General features: G+C 45.3%; 9 protein-coding genes across 13 annotated transcripts; 3 read left to right on the forward strand and 6 right to left on the reverse strand.

Annotated features, from left to right (window-relative positions):
* The first annotated feature begins 31 nt into the window (after positions 1-31).
* Positions 32-3195, forward strand: LOC117139942 (pre-mRNA-processing factor 6). Of its 2 annotated transcripts, none has more exons than XM_033302628.1 (4): positions 32-224; positions 292-1810; positions 1882-2835; positions 2909-3195. In XM_033302628.1, exons 1-4 carry the CDS (start codon positions 127-129, stop codon positions 3131-3133), a joined length of 2796 nt encoding a protein of 931 aa, XP_033158519.1. In that variant the 5' UTR covers positions 32-126; the 3' UTR covers positions 3134-3195. The 2 variants fall into 2 exon arrangements, with proteins under 2 accessions (XP_033158519.1, XP_033158520.1); XM_033302629.1 differs by lacking the exon at positions 32-224 and having other exon boundaries at positions 293-383; positions 451-1810.
* Positions 3136-5778, reverse strand: LOC117139322. The gene is made up of 4 exons (XM_033301566.1): positions 5562-5778; positions 4606-5311; positions 3630-4490; positions 3136-3413 (listed from the first exon to the last, which is right to left on the reverse strand). Exons 1-4 carry the CDS (start codon positions 5776-5778, stop codon positions 3167-3169), a joined length of 2031 nt encoding a protein of 676 aa, XP_033157457.1. The 3' UTR covers positions 3136-3166.
* LOC117139943 lies at positions 5225-8758 on the reverse strand. 2 transcript variants are annotated; one of them, XM_033302630.1, is made up of 5 exons: positions 8566-8757; positions 8431-8511; positions 8125-8367; positions 7652-8073; positions 5225-5311 (listed from the first exon to the last, which is right to left on the reverse strand). In XM_033302630.1, the coding sequence occupies exons 1-4, from the start codon at positions 8678-8680 to the stop codon at positions 7658-7660; spliced, it is 855 nt and encodes a 284-aa protein (XP_033158521.1). In that variant the 5' UTR covers positions 8681-8757; the 3' UTR covers positions 5225-5311; positions 7652-7657. The 2 variants fall into 2 exon arrangements, with proteins under 2 accessions (XP_033158521.1, XP_033158522.1); XM_033302631.1 differs by lacking the exon at positions 5225-5311 and having other exon boundaries at positions 7540-8073; positions 8566-8758.
* A 3502-nt stretch (positions 8759-12260) lies between these two features.
* LOC117141692 lies at positions 12261-13923 on the forward strand. The gene is made up of 2 exons (XM_033305300.1): positions 12261-12426; positions 12758-13923. Exons 1-2 carry the CDS (start codon positions 12261-12263, stop codon positions 13882-13884), a joined length of 1293 nt encoding a protein of 430 aa, XP_033161191.1. The 3' UTR covers positions 13885-13923.
* LOC117141693 (trypsin I-P1-like) lies at positions 13881-14958 on the reverse strand. The gene is given in 3 exon segments (XM_033305301.1): positions 13881-14279; positions 14330-14606; positions 14666-14958. Coding segments are annotated over 3 exon segments (969 nt in total).
* Positions 14959-15231: 273 nt separating this feature from the next.
* On the reverse strand, positions 15232-16666 carry LOC117139323. The gene is made up of 3 exons (XM_033301568.1): positions 16657-16666; positions 16045-16367; positions 15232-16005 (listed from the first exon to the last, which is right to left on the reverse strand). The coding sequence occupies exons 1-3, from the start codon at positions 16664-16666 to the stop codon at positions 15232-15234; spliced, it is 1107 nt and encodes a 368-aa protein (XP_033157459.1).
* Positions 16667-16734: 68 nt separating this feature from the next.
* On the forward strand, positions 16735-18397 carry LOC117141457. The gene is made up of 2 exons (XM_033304912.1): positions 16735-16900; positions 17232-18397. Exons 1-2 carry the CDS (start codon positions 16735-16737, stop codon positions 18356-18358), a joined length of 1293 nt encoding a protein of 430 aa, XP_033160803.1. The 3' UTR covers positions 18359-18397.
* LOC117141459 (trypsin I-P1-like) lies at positions 18340-19478 on the reverse strand. Of its 3 annotated transcripts, XM_033304914.1 has the most exons (3): positions 19140-19472; positions 18804-19080; positions 18340-18753 (listed from the first exon to the last, which is right to left on the reverse strand). In XM_033304914.1, exons 1-3 carry the CDS (start codon positions 19430-19432, stop codon positions 18355-18357), a joined length of 969 nt encoding a protein of 322 aa, XP_033160805.1. In that variant the 5' UTR covers positions 19433-19472; the 3' UTR covers positions 18340-18354. The 3 variants fall into 3 exon arrangements, with proteins under 3 accessions (XP_033160805.1, XP_033160806.1, XP_033160807.1); XM_033304915.1 differs by lacking the exon at positions 18340-18753 and having other exon boundaries at positions 18989-19080; positions 19136-19476; XM_033304916.1 differs by lacking the exon at positions 18340-18753 and having other exon boundaries at positions 19010-19076; positions 19136-19478.
* Positions 19479-19678: 200 nt separating this feature from the next.
* Positions 19679-21225, reverse strand: LOC117141458. The gene is made up of 2 exons (XM_033304913.1): positions 21090-21225; positions 19679-20841 (listed from the first exon to the last, which is right to left on the reverse strand). Exons 1-2 carry the CDS (start codon positions 21223-21225, stop codon positions 19706-19708), a joined length of 1272 nt encoding a protein of 423 aa, XP_033160804.1. The 3' UTR covers positions 19679-19705.
* Between the last annotated feature and the right edge of the window lie 439 nt (positions 21226-21664).

Raw genomic sequence — 21664 nt, forward strand, 5'->3', positions numbered from 1 at the left:
ATAAATTGCTATATTTTCCACATCCCTAATTTCAGAAGAAGAAGCGCACCACGCATTAGTAAACTTTCAATTGTTTGTGAAATTTATTAAATAAAGTAGCTAATATTAATATAGAAGTAAGCCAAGATGTCCAACATAACGGCAGCGGTTATAGCCAACCGCAACAAAAAGCATTTCCTGGGCGTTCCAGCTCCATTGGGCTATGTGGCCGGCGTCGGTCGAGGGTAAGTACCAGCAAACGCGCTTCTTGCGAAAATAAACTTAATGCTAATGGTATATTTTCTATTTTAGAGCCACAGGATTCACCACTCGGTCCGATATTGGTCCTGCCCGTGATGCAAACGATGTATCCGACGACCGCCATGCTCCGCCGGCCACAAAACGTAAGAAAAAAGACGAAGAGGAGGAGGAGGACGAAGACTTGAACGACTCAAACTATGACGAGTTTAGTGGTTACAGCGGCTCCCTGTTCTCCAAGGATCCGTACGACAAGGATGACGAGGAGGCAGACGCTATCTACGATTCGATAGACAAGCGAATGGACGAAAAGCGCAAAGAGTATCGTGATCGCCGGCTGCGTGAGGATTTGGAGCGGTACCGCCAGGAGCGACCGAAGATCCAGCAGCAGTTCAGTGACCTGAAACGCTCACTGGCCAGCGTCACATCGGAAGAGTGGTCCACGATTCCTGAAGTGGGCGATAGTCGAAACAGAAAGCAACGAAATCCAAGGGCCGAAAAGTTTACCCCTCTGCCGGACAGCTTGATATCCAGAAACCTTGGCGGCGAGTCGTCCTCTACGTTAGATCCGTCCTCGGGCTTGGCTTCTATGGTGCCTGGCGTAGCTACTCCTGGCATGCTGACACCTACGGGTGATCTTGATTTGCGAAAGATTGGCCAGGCTCGTAACACTCTTATGAACGTCAAGCTGTCGCAGGTTTCCGATTCCGTGACAGGCCAAACGGTGGTGGATCCCAAGGGTTATCTCACCGACCTGCAGAGTATGATTCCAACTTACGGTGGTGACATAAACGACATCAAGAAGGCTCGTTTGTTGCTCAAGAGTGTGAGGGAAACGAATCCTAATCATCCACCAGCTTGGATTGCCTCCGCCCGTTTGGAAGAAGTGACTGGCAAGGTTCAGATGGCTAGGAATCTGATTATGAGGGGCTGCGAAATGAACATCCAGTCTGAGGATCTCTGGCTGGAAGCAGCTCGCCTTCAGCCGCCAGATACAGCCAAAGCGGTGATCGCGCAAGCGGCTCGTCATATTCCTACCTCGGTCAGGATCTGGATTAAAGCCGCTGACCTGGAATCGGAGACCAAAGCTAAGCGTAGAGTTTTCAGAAAAGCTCTAGAGCATATTCCAAATTCAGTTCGTCTGTGGAAAGCGGCTGTCGAACTTGAAAACCCCGATGATGCACGTATTTTACTCTCTCGCGCCGTGGAGTGCTGCAACACCAGCGTTGAACTTTGGTTGGCTCTCGCTCGCTTGGAAACCTACGAGAACGCCCGAAAGGTCCTAAACAAGGCTCGCGAGAATATTCCCACTGATCGCCAGATTTGGACCACTGCTGCGAAGTTGGAGGAGGCCAATGGTAATATTCACATGGTGGAAAAGATCATTGATCGATCATTGACCTCGCTGACCGTCAACGGAGTGGAGATCAACCGTGATCAGTGGTTCCAGGAGGCCATCGAGGCGGAAAAATCAGGAGCAGTCAACTGTTGCCAATCCATTGTTAAAGCTGTCATTGGAATAGGAGTGGAGGAGGAGGATCGCAAACAGACTTGGATTGATGATGCTGAATTCGTAAGTATTTATAAACCACTCGTTTTTCACTTTGAAACTTTTTTGAAACCAAATAACCCTCCCTCTTTCAGTGCGCAAAGGAAAATGCATTTGAGTGTGCCCGAGCTGTTTACGCTCATGCCCTGCAAATATTTCCCTCAAAGAAAAGCATCTGGTTGCGAGCCGCCTACTTTGAAAAGAACCATGGAACCCGCGAATCTTTGGAGGCCCTGTTGCAGCGAGCAGTGGCTCATTGTCCTAAATCGGAGATTCTCTGGCTGATGGGGGCCAAATCCAAATGGATGGCTGGAGACGTTCCAGCCGCGAGAGGTATTTTATCCTTGGCTTTCCAGGCCAATCCCAATTCCGAGGACATTTGGTTGGCTGCCGTTAAGTTGGAATCAGAGAACTCGGAATATGAACGGGCGAGACGCTTGTTAGCCAAGGCTAGAGGATCGGCACCGACACCAAGGGTGATGATGAAATCAGCTCGCCTGGAATGGGCTTTGGAAAAGTTCGATGAAGCTCTACGGTTGCTGGAGGAGGCGGTGGAAGTGTTCCCAGATTTCCCCAAACTGTGGATGATGAAGGGTCAGATTGAGGAGCAGCAGAGACGGGCAGATGATGCGGCTGCCACCTATACCCTGGGCTTGAAAAAGTGTCCTACGTCTATCCCACTTTGGATACTTTCCGCCAATCTAGAAGAGCGCAAAGGAGTGCTTACAAAGGCTCGATCCATTCTGGAACGAGGACGTTTGCGCAACCCCAAGGTGGCTGTACTCTGGCTGGAGGCCATCAGGGTGGAGCTGCGTGCGGGTCTCAAGGAGATTGCCAGCACAATGATGGCAAGAGCACTGCAGGAATGTCCCAACGCTGGTGAGCTATGGGCGGAGGCTATTTTCATGGAAACCAAGCCGCAGCGAAAGACCAAGTCAGTGGATGCTCTCAAGAAATGCGAGCATGATCCACATGTGCTTCTAGCTGTATCAAAACTGTTCTGGTCTGAGCACAAGTTCTCCAAGTGCCGGGACTGGTTTAATCGAACGGTAAGTAATTTATACTAACTAATGAATGTAATAGAAACAAATATGTTCAGAGCTAATCATTTGTTTATTTCAGGTCAAGATCGATCCAGATCTAGGTGATGCTTGGGCGTATTTCTACAAGTTCGAATTGCTTCACGGCACGGAGGCGCAGCAGCTGGAGGTCCTCGATCGGTGCATTTCGGCAGAGCCCACGCACGGCGAGTCCTGGTGTCGGGTCAGCAAGAACATCCAGAACTGGCAGTTCAAGACACCTGAAGTGCTGCGTGCCGTTGTCCGGGAGCTATCCATACCCATCTAAGTTTTAATTCTGTTTGGATTAAACGCATGCAGCCTAGCGCTGCACTTCTCTATAACCTTTAATTATGCGATATACTTGTTTGAAATGTCTGAAGATAAACTCGAAAAGGAACAGGACAAAACTGACAGCAGCTCCACACCCAAAGATCCCCAAAGCATACCGGCACTCTGTAATGCCAATGGAGACAAATCCGCCAACTCCGCCCTCGCATTTGGGCTTCTGAGGAATCCACTTCCGCTCCTCGCGATTCACCAAGCTTACTTCTCGCTGCCAGCGTAGTCTGTGGGTAAAAACAGTGTTTTATGATTTTCCTTTTTCGAACAAGTTATTGAAGTGTAAATTATAAAAGGGCTTTTTATCCCTGTACAATTTTTAATTAGTTAAACGTTTAAATTACTATTGGACTTAAAGTATAAAATTTAATAAATTACCTATTTTTTTAAATGTAAAATGCAATTGGATAGCGAAACTATGTTGACATATAAAATATTCTTACTGCCTTCGAATGAGCTCCTTGTAAGGAAAGTTTTTCCTCGTTGGAATAGCCAACATGGGCAGCTGAAAAGGCTCCAGTTCCATTAATCCGCACTTTTCCGGCTCGCTGAAGGTGTCGCTGACGATTTGGTAACCTGCCTGGAGTTCAACCTGGTATGCAAATAAGCCGGTTCGCATTTTCTCCATTCCTAGCAAGGGGCGCATATAGATATTTTCACCTTTGGAGGCGATCTTCTTGTGGTAAAGATTCTTCGTTACGGGATCTGTGGACTCTGTGAAGTATATTTTATTATATTGCGTGTCCTGAACTCCGATTTCTAGGGGCGATTGTCCCAGATCAGACAATGACTGTATAGCATCCGACGGACTTTGCAGCAGAGCCACAATATTGGCCGAAAACGAGGTGAACAAGAAGAGAGCTGCAACAAATGTGGTGAAGACAATGATCCTCGCGGATCGGTTCCGCACCTCCACGTAGAAACCCTGCTGGCACATGGCACCCCAAACAAAATTTAGTGTATCCATGTAGGACATGTCGTGGTTGTGCGGCGAAAAGAAGAGTTCCAGAACCAAGACCACGGTCGTGATGATCAGTAGCATCAAAATGGACACCCACACATCGTTCTCAAAGGGCATGGCAAATATATTGGCCACTGCCGATAGAGGTGGCTGCCGGAACATGATCCCAGCTCTCACTCTATATGTCTCAGCCACAAAGTCGACCAATGCAATACGATCCAATCTCATGAAGATCGCCAGCTGGGCCAAGTCCAGTTCATAGCGTTGAAAACGTCCCATGAGACCATCGAATGAGCCATTCGGTTGTCGCCATCCGTAGTTCACTGTTTGATAGGTATTGTAGCTGAAATGGGAAGTTTTTGAACAATAATAATTTTAAAGAATAAAAAAGAATAAAGGAATAAAAAGATTTTATCTATCTTTTTATCTAAAAGACAACAAGAGGAAACCTCACTCACCTCATATTCAATCTATTGGCCAGTTCCAGCATCAAGCGATGATTAACCTTCGATATAGTGTCAATATGCCTCAGTGACAAATCTTCAATGTTAGTGAATAGATCCGGAAAGGCAATTACAATGGCCGAGTTGAATACTATACCCTCCAGATTCTGTCTATAAGTTATGGCCGAACCAAAGTGCTGCAGGGCATGAATGACGTGCCGCGAATTTCGAATGTTATGTCCCACCAAAGTTCTTTTCAAAGGCTTCCAAGCAGCTACCTTGTACAGATCGATCAAACTGCAAGAGAAGTTGCCAACGTTTTCATATTGTAGGACCCGCAACTCACTGTCCGGGGGAATGAATATTTCCGGATCCTCGAGTAAATCGATATCGCCTGGATCTTCGGTCAGGAGCAACCAGAACCGGTTGGTGGTGAAGTAATTATGTTCCGAGGCCGCAGACCAGCGGAGTAGATTTAAGGCGCACTCGCTGCTGAACTCCAGCAGCAGGATGCCCATTTTGTAGGGCAGCGCGGGAAGCAGGAAGGACGTCTCCCAGTGGGTGGAGTTGTTGGCGTGGAAACTCTTTGGCGGTGGAGCGTCCTTATGTTCATCCAGGGCATCGACATGCTGCAGGTCCCTCAGCGAGCTCTCCGTGCTGACCTGCACATAGAAATTGTTGAGGTTGAAGTGCTGCCAAAGCTTCCAAAGGCGAAAATCCGCTGGAGGGGAAAAAGCGAGTACAGAGAAAACAAACTTAGTATTCGAAAGTTGGAATAGTTTGTTCGATTTATAGAGGTGTCTGGAAGTATGGAACGGTATATCAGACTAATATCAAATAATAAGGATTAAGTTAAATCAGGTCTCTGGCAAATTCAAACGAGAGATATTTCCTAAGCCCATTTTGGCCAGTGTACTGTGGGGTCATAAATTTGTCCCCAGCAGCACGTTGCATGCAGAGGGTTAATTCACCAATGTCCGTGTGACAAACGACCAGCATCAGGCTGTGAACGCCGTGGTGGCGATAGTAAGCGACTAGCATATCCGGCAACTGATTGCCCCACCGTGTTTTCGGGTCCGGATCCTGCCGGGAATATTCGCTCCGCCAGCTGCCAGCGACACGTGGTGGTGTCCCACTGACGAGCAGGAGAAATATCAGAGGGAGCCAGTGCGCGACTTGAACTTTCATCACTGCGACCGCGAGTATTAACGAGTTGCTATCCGTCCTGTCGCTTTTGCATTTCCCCGACGCGCTTTTTTCACGGATTGGAGTCCCCGGCTTTTATAGCCAAAAGGGCAGTCGCCAGTAATTGCATTCAAGAATTGCATTAAAATTATGCATTGATTACACTCCGCTGCGCTTCCTTTCGGTCCACGTCCACATCCACGTGCACCCATCTGCTGTCATTACGAAGGGCAATCTTCGCGAGCAATTTTGCGACAACTGCAATTGGTCATCGATGGCGTTTAATTGGTCCGAGCAAGTGGCGCACAAATTGTCCGCGTGGAAGTGCGGACAAAGTCAATTACGTGTCAACGACGACCGGAACGGAGAAAGTTGCTCCGACATACTGGACTCGGACTTGGCTTTCGGATAAGCACATAAGTTTGGGCCAAAAGGAATTGGAAAGTTTCGCAGAGGGTTTAATTTCGCCAATTTACTTGGGTTCTATCGGTGAATTGGTTATTATTCTTTTCGAATGTAGGTGATTTTCATACATAACTAGTTGTATTAAAAAATCGTAATGATTTATCATAATTTGAATATTAGTAACTAAATTATTTAAAATTTGATTTCGAATTGTCACAAGCGAAAATTAATCTTTCGCAGCCTTAAAAAGTTAGCTTTTAGAAAAGTTAATCATGCTAATTCTTCCATTTAAATCCGACTTTAAATAAACTAAAATCAGTTTAAGAGCCAGTTTTTGGCCCGAAGGCACGAGCATGAGCATTAGGAAGCAATTAAGAAAGCTGTTGCAAAATGTAAGATGGCAAAATATAAGCAAATTTGATCAAGCGTGGGCGCAATATAGAAATACACACACATGCGTAAAAATAGAGAAACTGGTATTAGCTCGATGTCACAGGACGACGACAAAACATGAGGATAAGGACATGGCCACGCAAACAGCTCCACTCCTGACGACATTAACACAATTACAATCTGAACATGTGTTAGTCCTCTAAGACATGCGTTGACTATAAAGAAAAATCCAATTAAAAGTGATAAAAGTTATTGAAGCGTAGCGCAGCAAAAAGGAAAACCATTAGGAGAAAAGCAGCAGGAAAAACAAATGGCCGAAATGCGGACGGAAGGCGAAAAGGCCGGAAACGGAGAAGGCAACACAAAGTGGCTGCCATTTGTGGCACGGTACGTAGTAGATATGGCGCTGATTGCAACACCAGATTATCACACAGATTTGGCGAGCTGGGCGACACGCCAAGGATAAATCAGGATTCGCCACCCAGACCACCTGCCTCACATTTGGCAAGGATAATCATTCATGGGCCAAACGAACAGGAAACACTTTTGCTGCTGGATAACACTTTCTGATTCAATTAAGTTTAAAAGAATAGGGTCACAATTGAGACGAGGGTACTGAATTCCAGATAGCCCCCTTAATTGGGTGCGAAGGATAACAGCGAAAATGAATAAAATACATTCAAATGTTATACCTAAAAAGTTACCAACTTTAGTATCTATTCATGCATAAGGTTGCATTACGTCAAAATAATTATGAATAAATATTGCAAAATATTAGAAATGGAAATAAAAATAATAGTACCACTTGAAAAAGTATTAGAATCAATTTGAAAATTACGTTTTCAGGGACTGCGCTCAGATTGAATGTTTATCAATCATACGACCTGTTGCCCTTGATAAAATATTTTTATGCTTTGTGCATAAATTACCCTTTAGACAACTTTTATTGGAGATATTAGACATCGATCCCAGACTCGGAATTTTTATTAGGGTAGACAATTTGATTTTTTCCAATAACAATGATCATGGTTATTTAATGGTGGGTAATTTGGGTAATTTTTTTAGAGTTTTATATTACCATTGCTTATTGTGCCTCTTGTTTTCTAGCCTCTTTTTCAGCAGCGGCTGCTTCCTTTTTGAGCTGCGCATCTCTTTTCGACGAGTGTTTGCGCCAATTCTTGACGACCTTGTCGAATTCTTTCATCCGAGCCTTCTTGTCCTTAACCGTCTCCGGCTCCTGTCCAATCCCACTCTCGTCCACTTCGTCCTCATATCCGGCTGGAGGCAAAGCATTGAAGTGACTATTGTGAAAAGCGGTGCGGTTTCCATCCTTAAACCAGTATCGCTTCGTCCGCCGGTACATATGTTCATAGTTCTTAAACTCAAGACGCTCCTCTTCCGACCGAGTGCTGAAAACCAATAGGGTGAGAATGGCTATCATCGGCAGGACTCCGAAGAGCGAGATTTTCTGCCAGACCTTGGCGTGTTGTGCAACAATTGCTACGGAAATAAAGGATCAGTTTAGAACATGATTTTTATGACTATACCCACGTGGTTTCTTTCCAGTCCGGCCAGGACAGCCAAGGTCCCCTCCTTGGATCGCCGTTAGAGGTTTCTTTTGCTTTCGAGTACTTTTACCTGTAAGCAATTCATCGCACGATTGCTTTTTCTTTTTATTTTTATTAGTTTCTGCAACACATGGGACTTTTGGCGGGCATTTTGAGCCTCCGGATATGGCTGTTTCGTCCTTTGGCGGCGTAACTTTAGTTTCCTTAGCTGCTTTAGGTGGTGTGGCTGTAAGGATGTAACATGAATTTAAAATTTAATATTTTAATTTCACAAGCTACGCTTTTTAACCTTTTTTTGCCGCATCGGAAGCCTTGGCCTTTGGATCAGAAGATTTCTTCGCTGCATCTTTAGTATCCTTACACTTCGCGTCTGTAATAGAGTAATCAGTGCTATAGAAATATATTTTATTTACATCCCATATACCTTTTGATCCTGTACCAGAAGATTTTCCATCAGACTTTGACATTAAGCGTTGTGTAATAACGGTGTTGATTGCAAACCGTGGATTTACATATTTCATTAATTGCAAGTGCCGCATTTTTTACTAAAAGATAAATTTTAAAGACAGATTTCCGAAACAGAATTTTAAATTACAATTTCCCCAACATGCCAACTGATAGCCTACCTAGAAAAACCGGAATTCGAAGAATCTTGAAGACATTGCTTTTCTTAAGATTTTTAACATAACATTTTGAATTGCTGTCCTTCATACTGAGGGCATAGATTATAAGGAACGAAAAAGTTTAAGGCAGAATAAATCATTTCAAGCTTAATCTCAATAATATATCATTATGTTGCTAGGAGGAAACTCAAAACTAGTCATCTAGTTTTTAAATTTTCTGTATTTTTTGGGAATTTTCTTTCGTAGTTTTCAACCTTTACTATAAGATACTCTTACACAATGGACTTTAGTATTCTTCGCTGTGAGTAATTGCCGCCGCTAGATGGCGGCAGTCCATTAATCATTTCGCTCATGCTTTTGGACGTGCGCCTGTCGTGTTCAACTAGTTTTATAATTTCCACGCTGTGGGTTCGGTTGGTCAGTACATTTTTTATTACATGCCCTGCTTCACTGTACTTTTTGCTCCCATCCCTTTTTGTACTTATGTAATCCATATGGGATGAACAAGTTTATGATTGCTCCTCTTCAAACGAATGGAGTTTGCCCCTCATCCGCTGCTTGCCGGGCCCATTGAGCTTAAATTAATGCAAATCTGGTTGTTGGGTTGGTGACCCATTTGCCATGTAGATTGCGTTCCATGTGGAAAGGGTTTAGCCTTTGAAGGCATTGCAATTATCGGAGATCTTTCACTCGACTGCCCCAGATTGTGGCGGGTTGTCTGATTTGCATAGGGCACAAAAGACCTGAGGGCTTTGACAATTAGTGTGTGGTATTTATAGAGCCGATGTAACCTTTGCTACCTTTGCGGTGTAGCCTTTAGGCCCTACTATTTCGAAGGTTGTATTTGTGTAACCCCAGGCTAAGCTAAATTGAAGTATGCTTGATGTTTATTATGCATCCACAATGTGCTACTTTGTGCTACCTTTTGGCTTTCACGCCTTTGAAATACATTTAATCCATCATTGCACAGGCATACATGTTGAATCTGCATAAGGGTGAACCACTTAATTTAAAAATAATAATAATAAAATAAAATTTAAAAATATTTTTAAAATGTAATATTTAATTAAATAAATTCATTTAAAAACTAGTATATTTATTAAAAATTGTTTTTCTTAATTTACCCCCAGGAATTTTTAATTATTATTATTATATTATATATTAATTAATTATATAATACGTTTGCAAATTTTCTTACAAAACTTACTACCAACTTGGTAAAAGACATCTTGAATTGGCAAGAACTTAGTTCACCCTAATGCAAATGTATCCATTCAAAGGATCCTGGTCTAGCCCCTGGCCATGTCTGACTGTCTACAGCTTTATTGACTCCCCGTTTTCAATTTGCCTGAACATAAGAGGGCCGGGAAACCTGTTGAAAAGGTGCAAAATCGCTCGTTCATTCGTTAGCCCCTTCAGCCACCACCCCTTTCGCCCTTAGGCAAACACGCTTAGGCAGCCTTATCAATCAAAGGTATCTCAGTATATACAGTATATGGATTCGAACACACCTTCGGAGATACAGAACACGCCCACACGTATGTTATTAATAAGGGCCATTTATCAAGGGCCGGGACCTTTAAATGGTGCGAAGCTCCTCAATGCAATGTGCCACATCGAGTAAAATTCGGATTAAATTGTGTGCTTTTTTACTCGATTTCCGTTTTTCATTTAAGCATTTTATGCCTGTTTGTCGTGCGATGGGATGGAATCCTGTGTGTGTGTGTGATGAAAGCGATTCAAGTTAAATGGTTTCGCCCTGTGTCAGGTGGCAAATGAAATGGCCTCTAAAGAATACCTCGGGCAATTAATATTGATTGGAAACTCATAAATTTGGCAAGATAATTTATGACGTGAGGAAAGAAAGATAAATCTATAAGAAGGCCTCGTTGAAATGTGTTTTATTGAGACTGATTTTACTTAGCTCGATGAACAGAAAGAAACCAATTTAATTTGGAGAATAAGATGAAGGGTTTAATAATTTGATAAAGTACATAATATAAGTAGAATATTTACTAATTATGCACTTACGAATGTAACTGCCTATGTGACTTTTTCAGGTTTATAATTTTAAAAGCTACAATTTCATAAATTGCGGACCGCGCTCAATCAAGCAAATACTTATCCAACACTAAACGCTCCATTAGGCAAACCTCCGAAATCCCCATCGGAGACATCGGAAGAGGGATATAAAATAGAGCTCAATATGTCAAAGTTCGTCGGCCATTGACATTAATTAATGGAATGTAAAATGAACAGCGTCGCACGGCACGAAAAGCAGCGAAAGCAGATAGTCGGGCAATTAGGCCCCAATCCCAAGGAGAAAGGACCTTCAGCCGGATACGGTAACTTGGACGGATACGGAGAAACAGCCAGAAAACCCGGACGGCGCAGATGGGTATCGCGTATAATTTGTGAAAATTGATGATTTGTTTAGATTTACGAATGAGCGCACAAAACGAGCCAAATTGGCACGTAGCAAGGACGAAAGGAAATCCGAACAAAGGGAGCAACGTGGTTGCCATGCCTTTTCCCCATTTTCAGCAACGAAGGCTTCAAGGTGTTCGCTAATTGATTCGATATAGATAAATGACCTCAGAGGGCGGGCAGCAGCCGCTAGATGGCGCCAGATAATGATTAACGAGCACTTTCCTTGGCTCTTTTGGGGCTTTCTCCCCATCCCAGCTATTCATACGTTCAAATTTCTCGATATCCTTGAAAGGCCTAGGAAATTCCGACCGCTGCCAGAAATTCGAATCCTGCTGCGGCCATAAGCATTAATTACTTGTTGATTATAAATTATTGCTAAGTGAAAGGAGAACCTGAGGGAAAGCACTCGCCTTGGCTGCTGATTAAATAACTTAATTAGGCGTCCGACGGTCTGCGTAGCTCATCAACTGCTAGTTTAGATGGGCAATCATAAATGACTGTTGATTTGTGTTAATGTTATAAGTAGATTCGAAATGAACTGTATTAAAAATAATGTGTATCATATTTGAAATAAATATAATATTATATATCGGACATCTTTATATCTACATTCTTGAAAGCAAATATGTTTCAGAAGTAATTAAGCGATTGTACCTTGTGAAAGTTCTAAAAATACGTACTACACATCTTTGGATAAGATATGAAATGTAATACCAGAAGTACGCCAAAGATATACTTTTGGTTCTAAACGCCTTAAAAACAAGTTCTATTTTTGTAGCTACGAATTATCTGCATTGTTTGGGTAATTCCCTTAACTTTCCCACTTGTCCACAAATAATCGAAGCCCTAAGTGCCTCAAACCAATTAAGATCGAATGAATGGGTCTACGTAGGACCGTAAAAATCCGCACACTTCGACACTTCACGTGAATAGATAAGACCAATATTTCGAAGATAATGGTCAGAATGGCGAGATTCGTTTCATTAACTATTTTTCATTAATTTGCGCGATATGGTCGGGGACTATTTAAAGATGCCTCAAAGGCCGTTTGGTTGTTAAATCTAAAATGAAGTGCATCCGATTCTCATTGCTGGTAGTTGGCCTGCTGGCGGCTCCGGCTGCCTGGGCTCGAGTTCCCTATCCGGAGGTGGAGCTTCCTCCGGTGGTCGAGGATGACGGGATCTTCGAACGGATTGCTGTGGCGCCACCTCAGCCCGTGGGTCGCGCAGGAGGTAGGTCGATCTAATTTAGTTGCATCATATAATAATACTGAAGTGCATTCTTTAAAATAACTTCATTATTTTCAAGTTTCTACAATTTTAAAATTTGTGTATATATTGTAGGAATTACCATGCTTTTATTTTATATAATTTTGATTAGTATCAATAGTCACGTGTACCTCTCTATAACTATAAAAACTAGAAAATATAGAGATTAAGCTTGCAGATACTAAAGACTTAGAATTTGTGTAAGATTCTCTCAAAACGTCCACGTCTTTTTTAACACCCACAAAGAGTCTTTTCTTCCAACCAAGTACATTTGGCAACTAATATGTTTTTTCAGCCTGCAGTGTTACAATTCGCGGAGGATTGCCCAGTCCCCAGCCAGTGTACCTGAAAACCGATTCCGAGGACTTTTATCCCTTCACCGACGTCGGTGTCATGGAATTCGAGTCGGGCGGCTCATTGCAGCTGTGGTGTCCCTCAGGATTCAACACTCATTCGGAGAACTTGCTTACCGCCAGCTGTGTAAGTGGAACCACCTTCAGCGTGGGCGGTTCTCACTTCGAGTTCAAGGACCTGTACTGCAAATCCTGGCCGGGATTCAAGGCTGTTAAGTCGGGAGCCACTTGCAACGGTGGCATTGTTATCCGCGTGGGTTTCGAGATCACCTCATCGAGGTTTGCCGAGCAGATGCAGATTTGCTTCAACGAAGAGGAGGAGGTGACCCGATACACTCGCCACAAGCTGGAGCCCGGAAGCAACTACTACGAGACCGGAGTGGCCAGGATTACCTTCCAAACCGCTGGCTACTTCAATGGAAAGAACGTGGACAAACTGTACACCCAAGCCACTCAGCTGGAGACCATCAACAATGAACTGGGCGGAGATGCGGAGAAGTACTTCGATAGTGGCAGCAATGTTTACCTGGCCCGTGGTCACCTGGGTGCCAAGGCTGATTTCGACTACGCTCCCGAGCAGAGGGCCACCTTCCTGTTCATCAACGCCGCTCCTCAGTGGCAGACCTTCAATGCAGGAAACTGGGCTCGTGTGGAGGATGGTCTGAGGGCCTGGGTTTCCAAGAACAAGTTGAACGTGAACTGCTATACCGGTGTCTATGGCGTGACCACTCTGCCCAACAAGCAGGGTGTGGAGACTCCGCTCTATCTGGCCAAGGATGGCAACAACAATGGCCTGATCCCCGTGCCCAAGCTCTACTTCCGCGTCGTCATCGATCCCTCCTCCCACAAGGGCATTGTCTTCGTGGGCGTCAACAATCCCCATCTCACCGAGGAGCAGATCAAGCGCGACTATATCATCTGCGACGATGTCAGCGATCAGGTGACCTACATCAACTGGAAGACTACAGACATCAAGGCCGGTTGGTCCTATGCCTGCGAGGTGGCCGACTTCCTGAAGACCGTGAAGCACCTGCCCGCTTTGACCGCCAAGGGAGGTCTCCTCGTTTAAATGGTGATCAAATAAAATCCCCAACTTTTCAGAATTTTATTTCCAATGAATATACCAATTATGGTGAATAGATAGTTGGGAGAGTAATACAGTCGGTTCGCTTCATTATTGTTCATAATGCCATTGATCCAGTCCATATGCATGTAGACGTTGGTATAAATTGAGGGCAAAGTTCTAGATCCGCATCCTACTCGGTAGCTAACCACACCAAAGACTGTTTCGTTGAAAATCAGTGGGCTTCCGGTGTCACCGGCACAGGGATTCTCGTCCATGGTGTTGTTCAGGTTTCCGGCGCACATCATCTCCTCCTTGAAGATGTGGACTTTCTTCTCACAGATATCCCGGGGCAATAGCTCCACGTCAATGTGCAGGATGTCGGAGGCCAGGGGACCGCCCTATAGTTAATAAAGAACCTAATTATAGTTCGAGAACTACCACTACTTACCTTGAAGATCCTTCCCCAGCCCAGTACCGTGTAGTTCAAACCCGGTTCTGGGTCAGCCGTAGGCAGATTGATCACACCCACAAGCGGATTGTCCAAGGGTAGTTTTTTGGCCAGCATCATCAACGCAATGTTGTTCGTATTGAACACTGTGAACTTGTCCGGCACAAAGATCTTCTTCACCTCCATGTTCAAGGAGAGTCCTTTTCGGGATTTCAGACGATTTGTGGTTCCAGCCACAACCACCAACACCCGACTGCGATGTACGATCTTGCGCTTACTTTTGCATTGATTAAAGGACATAACAGTCATATATATAAAGATCTTTTCTATACCTACTCCATGGCGCAGTGGGCGGAGGTGAGGATGTAGGTTCTCGATATGATCACGCCACCGCAGAAGTGATTGTCGCCAAATAACTTGTGGGGTCTTCGGGATCGAATCGAGACCACATATTTGGCCAGAACCAACGTTTTCTCCTTGTCGAAATAGGGACTGGAAAGGCGTTTAGCCCGCCGGCGAACGAAGTGGCTGCCAATCGGATCACCGGCGTCAAGGATCGGCAGAAGCAACAAGAGGAACAGTAGAATACTAAAGATTTTCTTGGATACTCAATAATTCAGTAGCAACATTGGAGAATTTTAAATAATTTTTTGACAGGTAACAAATGCATTATATGTTTTCGACAATCTACTAAAAATGGAAAATGGTTTTAATGGATTTACCTGATGCGATCATAAAAATATAAACGAATTAATTTATATTCATTCCATTCTTGCCATTTTTTTTCTCAAAATAATGTTTTTCTCCATTATTTTCTTAAAAGTTCCCTTAGTGCGAATGTTTTAACGCAAATCAAAGTGTTTCGTTATTAAGAGGTATTTATTTTTTCAAGCATAACCAGTTTAGACCAACAGTCCGCTGACGGAGAACTCGGGCAGGTGCGTCACCTTCTTGCGGAAATCAGGAACCTCGCAGGCGTAGGAGTAACCGGCGGTGATGTCCGTCTTCTTCCAGCTGATCCAGTTGATCCTGTCGCTGACGTCCGTGCACAGGATGTAGTCCCGCTTGATCTCCTCCAGACTCAAGTGGGGATTGTTGACGCCGATCAGAACGATGCCCTTCTTGGTGGATGGTTCGATGACCACTCGGAAGTACAGCTTGGGAACTGGAATCAGACCGTTGCCGTTGTTATCGTGGGACAGATAGAGCTGCCTCTGTTCCCCATTCTTGTTGGGCAGCGTGGTGACACCCCAGACACCCGTCCAGCACTCCACGTGCTTCTTCTCCTTGGCCACCCAGGCACGAACTCCGTCCTCCACGCGAGCCCAGTTACCAGCATTGAAGGTCTGCCACTGAGGAGCAGCGTTGATGAACAGGAAGGTGGCCCTCTGCTCCGGGGCAAACACGAAGTCAGCCTTGGCACCCATGTGACCACGGGCCAGGAAGATGTTCTTGGCCGAGTCAAAGAAACGGGATGAATCCATGTCCAGCTCCTTGTCGATGGTCTCCTTCTGAACAGCCTGCGTATATAGCTTGTCCACATTCTTACCAGCGAAATAGCCGCCGGCTCCAAAGGTAATGCGGTCCACTCCGGTGGCATAGTAGTTGTTTCCCGGTTCCAGGCGATGGTAGACGTACCTGGTCACCTCCTCGTCCTCGTTGAAGCACACCTCGTACTGCGTGGCGAATCGTGAGCCGGAGAGCTAAAAGCCCACCTTGATCAGCGTGGTGCCACCATTGCAGCTGGATCCGGACTTCTTGCCCACAAAAGCTGGCCACGATGTGCACTTGATGGCGGACAGATCGTGCTCCTTATCGTCGATCTTGAAGGTGGTGCCACCTACACACTTGGCGGTCACGGATTTTCCAGACAGAGGGGAAGCCAGGCTGCTGGTGCAGTGGAACTCAATGGTCTTATCCTTGTCCACGTCCACATAGCCGGTGTCCGAGAATCCAACGATTTCAGAGGTGCCCGATTTGATCAGCAGGGGCTGGGGATCCTTCAGCTCAGAGCTGCGGATCTTAATTGAACAACCAGCTACGATGAAGAAGATTTTCAATTATAATAATAAGTATAGAAGGAATTATAAATAATAATAAAATCAGCATTTTTATTAAAAGAATTATCTGCATTGTTCGGGTAATTCCCTTAACTTTCCCACTTGTCCACAAAATAACCGAAGCACTAAGTGCCTCAAACCAATTAAGATCGAATGAATGGGTCTACGTAGGACCGTAAAAATCCGCACACTTCGACACTTCACGTGAATAGATAAGACCAATATTTCGAAGATAATGGTCAGAATGGCGAGATTCGTTTCATTAACTATTTTTCATTAATTTACGCGATATGGTCGGGGACTATTTAAAGATGCCTCAAGGGCCGTTTGGTTGTTAAATCTAAAATGAAGTGCATCCGATTCTCATTGCTGGTAGTTGGCCTGCTGGCGGCTCCGGCTGCCTGGGCTCGAGTTCCCTATCCGGAGGTGGAGCTTCCTCCGGTGGTCGAGGATGACGGGATCTTCGAACGGATTGCTGTGGCGCCACCTCAGCCCGTGGGTCGCGCAGGAGGTAGGTCGATCTAATTTAGTTGCATCATATAATAATACTGAAGTGCATTCTTTAAAATAACTTCATTATTTTCAAGTTTCTACAATTTTAAAAATTGTGTATATATTGTAGGAATTACCATGATTTTATTTTATATAATTTTGATCAGTATCAATAGTCACGTGTACCTCTCTATAACTATAAAAACTATAAGATAAAGAGATTAAGCTTGCAGATACTAAAGACTTAGAATTTGTGTAAGATTCCCTCAAAACGTCCACGTCTTTTTTAACACCCACAAAGAGTCTTTTCTTCCAACCAAGTACATTTGGCAACTAATATGTTTTTTCAGCCTGCAGTGTTACCATTCGCGGAGGATTGCCCAGTCCCCAGCCAGTGTACCTGAAAACCGATTCCGAGGACTTCTATCCCTTCACCGACGTCGGTGTCATGGAATTCGAGTCGGGCGGCTCATTGCAGCTGTGGTGTCCCTCAGGATTCAATACTCATTCCGAGAATCTGCTTACCGCCAGCTGTGTTAGTGGAACCACCTTCAGCGTGGGCGGTTCTCACTTCGAGTTCAAGGACCTGTACTGCAAATCCTGGCCGGGATTCAAGGCTGTTAAGTCGGGAGCCACCTGCAACGGTGGCATTGTTATCCGCGTGGGTTTCGAGATCACCTCATCGAGGTTTGCCGAGCAGATGCAGATTTGCTTCAACGAAGAGGAGGAGGTGACCCGATACACTCGCCACAAGCTGGAGCCCGGAAGCAACTACTACGAGACCGGAGTGGCCAGGATTACCTTCCAAACCGCTGGCTACTTCAATGGAAAGAACGTGGACAAACTGTACACCCAAGCCACTCAGCTGGAGACCATCAACAATGAACTGGGCGGAGATGCGGAGAAGTACTTCGATAGTGGCAGCAATGTTTACCTGGCTCGTGGTCATTTGGGTGCCAAGGCTGATTTCGACTACGCTCCCGAGCAGAGGGCCACCTTCCTGTTCATCAACGCCGCTCCTCAGTGGCAGACCTTCAATGCAGGAAACTGGGCTCGTGTGGAGGATGGTCTGAGGGCCTGGGTTTCCAAGAACAAGTTGAACGTGAACTGCTATACCGGTGTCTATGGCGTGACCACTCTGCCCAACAAGCAGGGTGTGGAGACTCCGCTCTATCTGGCCAAGGATGGCAACAACAATGGCCTGATCCCCGTGCCCAAGCTCTACTTCCGCGTCGTCATCGATCCCTCCTCCCACAAGGGCATTGTCTTCGTGGGCGTCAACAATCCCCATCTCACCGAGGAGCAGATCAAGCGCGACTATATCATCTGCGACGATGTCAGCGATCAGGTGACCTACATCAACTGGAAGACTACAGACATCAAGGCCGGTTGGTCCTATGCCTGCGAGGTGGCCGACTTCCTGAAGACCGTGAAGCACCTGCCCGCTTTGACCGCCAAGGGAGGTCTCCTCGTTTAAATGGTGATCAAATAAAATCCCCAACTTTTCAGAATTTTATTTCCAATGAATATACCAATTATGGTGAATAGATAGTTGGGAGAGTAATACAGTCGGTTCGCTTCATTATTGTTCATAATGCCATTGATCCAGTCCATATGCATGTAGACGTTGGTATAAATTGAGGGCAAAGTTCTAGATCCGCATCCTACTCGGTAGCTAACCACACCAAAGACTGTTTCGTTGAAAATCAGTGGGCTTCCGGTGTCACCGGCACAGGGATTCTCGTCCATGGTGTTGTTCAGGTTTCCGGCGCACATCATCTCCTCCTTGAAGATGTGGACTTTCTTCTCACAGATATCCCGGGGCAATAGCTCCACGTCAATGTGCAGGATGTCGGAGGCCAGGGGACCGCCCTATAGTTAATAAAGAACCTAATTATAGTTCGAGAACTACCACTACTTACCTTGAAGATCCTTCCCCAGCCCAGTACCGTGTAGTTCAAACCCGGTTCTGGGTCAGCCGTAGGCAGATTGATCACACCCACAAGCGGATTGTCCAAGGGTAGTTTTTTGGCCAGCATCATCAACGCAATGTTGTTCGTATTGAACACTGTGAACTTGTCCGGCACAAAGATCTTCTTCACCTCCATGTTCAAGGAGAGTCCTTTTCGGGATTTCAGACGATTTGTGGTTCCAGCCACAACCACCAACACCCGACTGCGATGTACGATCTTGCGCTTACTTTTGCATTGATTAAAGGACATAACAGTCATATATATAAAGATCTTTTCTATACCTACTCCATGGCGCAGTGGGCGGAGGTGAGGATGTAGGTTCTCGATATGATCACGCCACCGCAGAAGTGATTGTCGCCAAATAACTTGTGGGGTCTTCGGGATCGAATCGAGACCACATATTTGGCCAGAACCAACGTTTTCTCCTTGTCGAAATAGGGACTGGAAAGGCGTTTAGCCCGCCGGCGAACGAAGTGGCTGCCAATCGGATCACCGGCGTCAAGGATCGGCAGAAGCAACAAGAGGAACAGTAGAATACTAAAGATTTTCTTGGATACTCCATAATTCAGTAGCAACATTGGAGAATTTTAAATAATTTTTTGACAGGTAACAAATGCATTATATGTTTTCGACAATCTACTAAAAATGGAAAATGGTTTTAATGGATTTACCTGATGCGATCATAAAAATATAAACGAATTCATTTATATTCATTCCATTCTTGCCATTTTTTTTCTCAAAATAATGTTTTTCTCCATTATTTTCTTAAAAGTTCCCTTAGTGCGAATGTTTTAACGCAAATCAAAGTGTTTCGTTATTAAGAGGTATTTATTTTTTCAAGCATAACCAGTTTAGACCAACAGTCCGCTGACGGAGAACTCGGGCAGGTGCGTCACCTTCTTGCGGAAATCAGGAACCTCGCAGGCGTAGGAGTAACCGGCGGTGATGTCCGTCTTCTTCCAGCTGATCCAGTTGATCCTGTCGCTGACGTCCGTGCACAGGATGTAGTCCCGCTTGATCTCCTCCAGACTCAAGTGGGGATTGTTGACGCCGATCAGAACGATGCCCTTCTTGGTGGATGGTTCGATGACCACTCGGAAGTACAGCTTGGGAACTGGAATCAGACCGTTGCCGTTGTTATCGTGGGACAGATAGAGCTGCCTCTGTTCCCCATTCTTGTTGGGCAGCGTGGTGACACCCCAGACACCCGTCCAGCACTCCACGTGCTTCTTCTCCTTGGCCACCCAGGCACGAACTCCGTCCTCCACGCGAGCCCAGTTACCAGCATTGAAGGTCTGCCACTGAGGAGCAGCGTTGATGAACAGGAAGGTGGCCCTCTGCTCCGGGGCAAACACGAAGTCAGCCTTGGCACCCATGTGACCACGGGCCAGGAAGATGTTCTTGGCCGAGTCAAAGAAACGGGATGAATCCATGTCCAGCTCCTTGTCGATGGTCTCCTTCTGAACAGCCTGCGTATATAGCTTGTCCACATTCTTACCAGCGAAATAGCCGCCGGCTCCAAAGGTAATGCGGTCCACTCCGGTGGCATAGTAGTTGTTTCCCGGTTCCAGGCGATGGTAGACGTACCTGGTCACCTCCTCGTCCTCGTTGAAGCACACCTCGTACTGCGTGGCGAATCGTGAGCCGGAGAGCTCAAAGCCCACCTTGATCAGCGTGGTGCCACCATTGCAGCTGGATCCGGACTTCTTGCCCACAAAAGCAGGCCACGATGTGCACTTGATGGCGGACAGATCGTGCTCCTTATCGTCGATCTTGAAGGTGGTGCCACCTACACACTTGGCGGTCACGGATTTTCCAGAAAGAGGGGAAGCCAGGCTGCTGGTGCAGTGGAACTCAATGGTCTTATCCTTGTCCACGTCCACATAGCCGGTGTCCGAGAATCCAACGATTTCAGAGGTGCCCGATTTGATCAGCAGGGGCTGGGGATCCTTCAGCTCAGAACTGCGGATCTTAATTGAACAACCAGCTACGATGAAGAAGATTTTCAATTATAATAATAAATATAGAAGGAATTATAAATAATATTAAAATCAGCATTTTTATTAAAAGAAAATATTTCTCAAGCTTTTAATATATGTAATTGGTAAAATAGAATTTATGCCATTGTAAGTTTCAAGTAAACAAGTTAATTGGTCATTAAATTTTAAATGTCCAAATATGTAAGAATATATTAAATTACGTTTCATTAGGCACCTTCCTTCCGAATCCACTCACCTGCTCTGGGTTCAATCTCGTTAACCGCCACCGGAACTTCGGGCAGCTCCCAGAGGAGATCCTCCGCGGGAAGGATTCGGGCCTGGGCACTGGCCAAGAAGAGGCCACTGAAGGCAATCAACACTAGGCACTTCATGTTTCGCAACTGATTTGGCCCTCGGGAGGGCCGGGTGCTTTTAAACCAACTGGATGTCCGATGATTGATTAGATTCCCCTGATTGCGACCATGTTTGCGGGTTGATAACGGCACTTGCTGATGCTTTGATTGCTTCACGTGTCCCCAGATTCGGCTGCTAACTTCCCACCGCCGGCATTATCATTTAATTAGTTTTGGCCCCCATGATTAGGCGGATTCCCGAGTGTGGCCCAAATTAAATAGCTGCGATCCGTGTGGAGCTTCTTTCTCTTTCACGTGCCCAGCACGTTTGGTTATCGCCCAATAATGAAGGCTGAACTTTTTCACAAATATCAAGGGTTTATTATGGTTTTATCGTAAGGTATACATATCAACTCACATTTATTGGTTAGTTTTAAACTGGCTGTCTAGTGTTCTTTTTTTGGCGCAACTGTACTTA

The sequence above is a fragment of the Drosophila mauritiana genome, chromosome 3L, assembly GCF_004382145.1.
Source record: "Drosophila mauritiana strain mau12 chromosome 3L, ASM438214v1, whole genome shotgun sequence".
NCBI lineage: Eukaryota > Metazoa > Arthropoda > Insecta > Diptera > Drosophilidae > Drosophila > Drosophila mauritiana.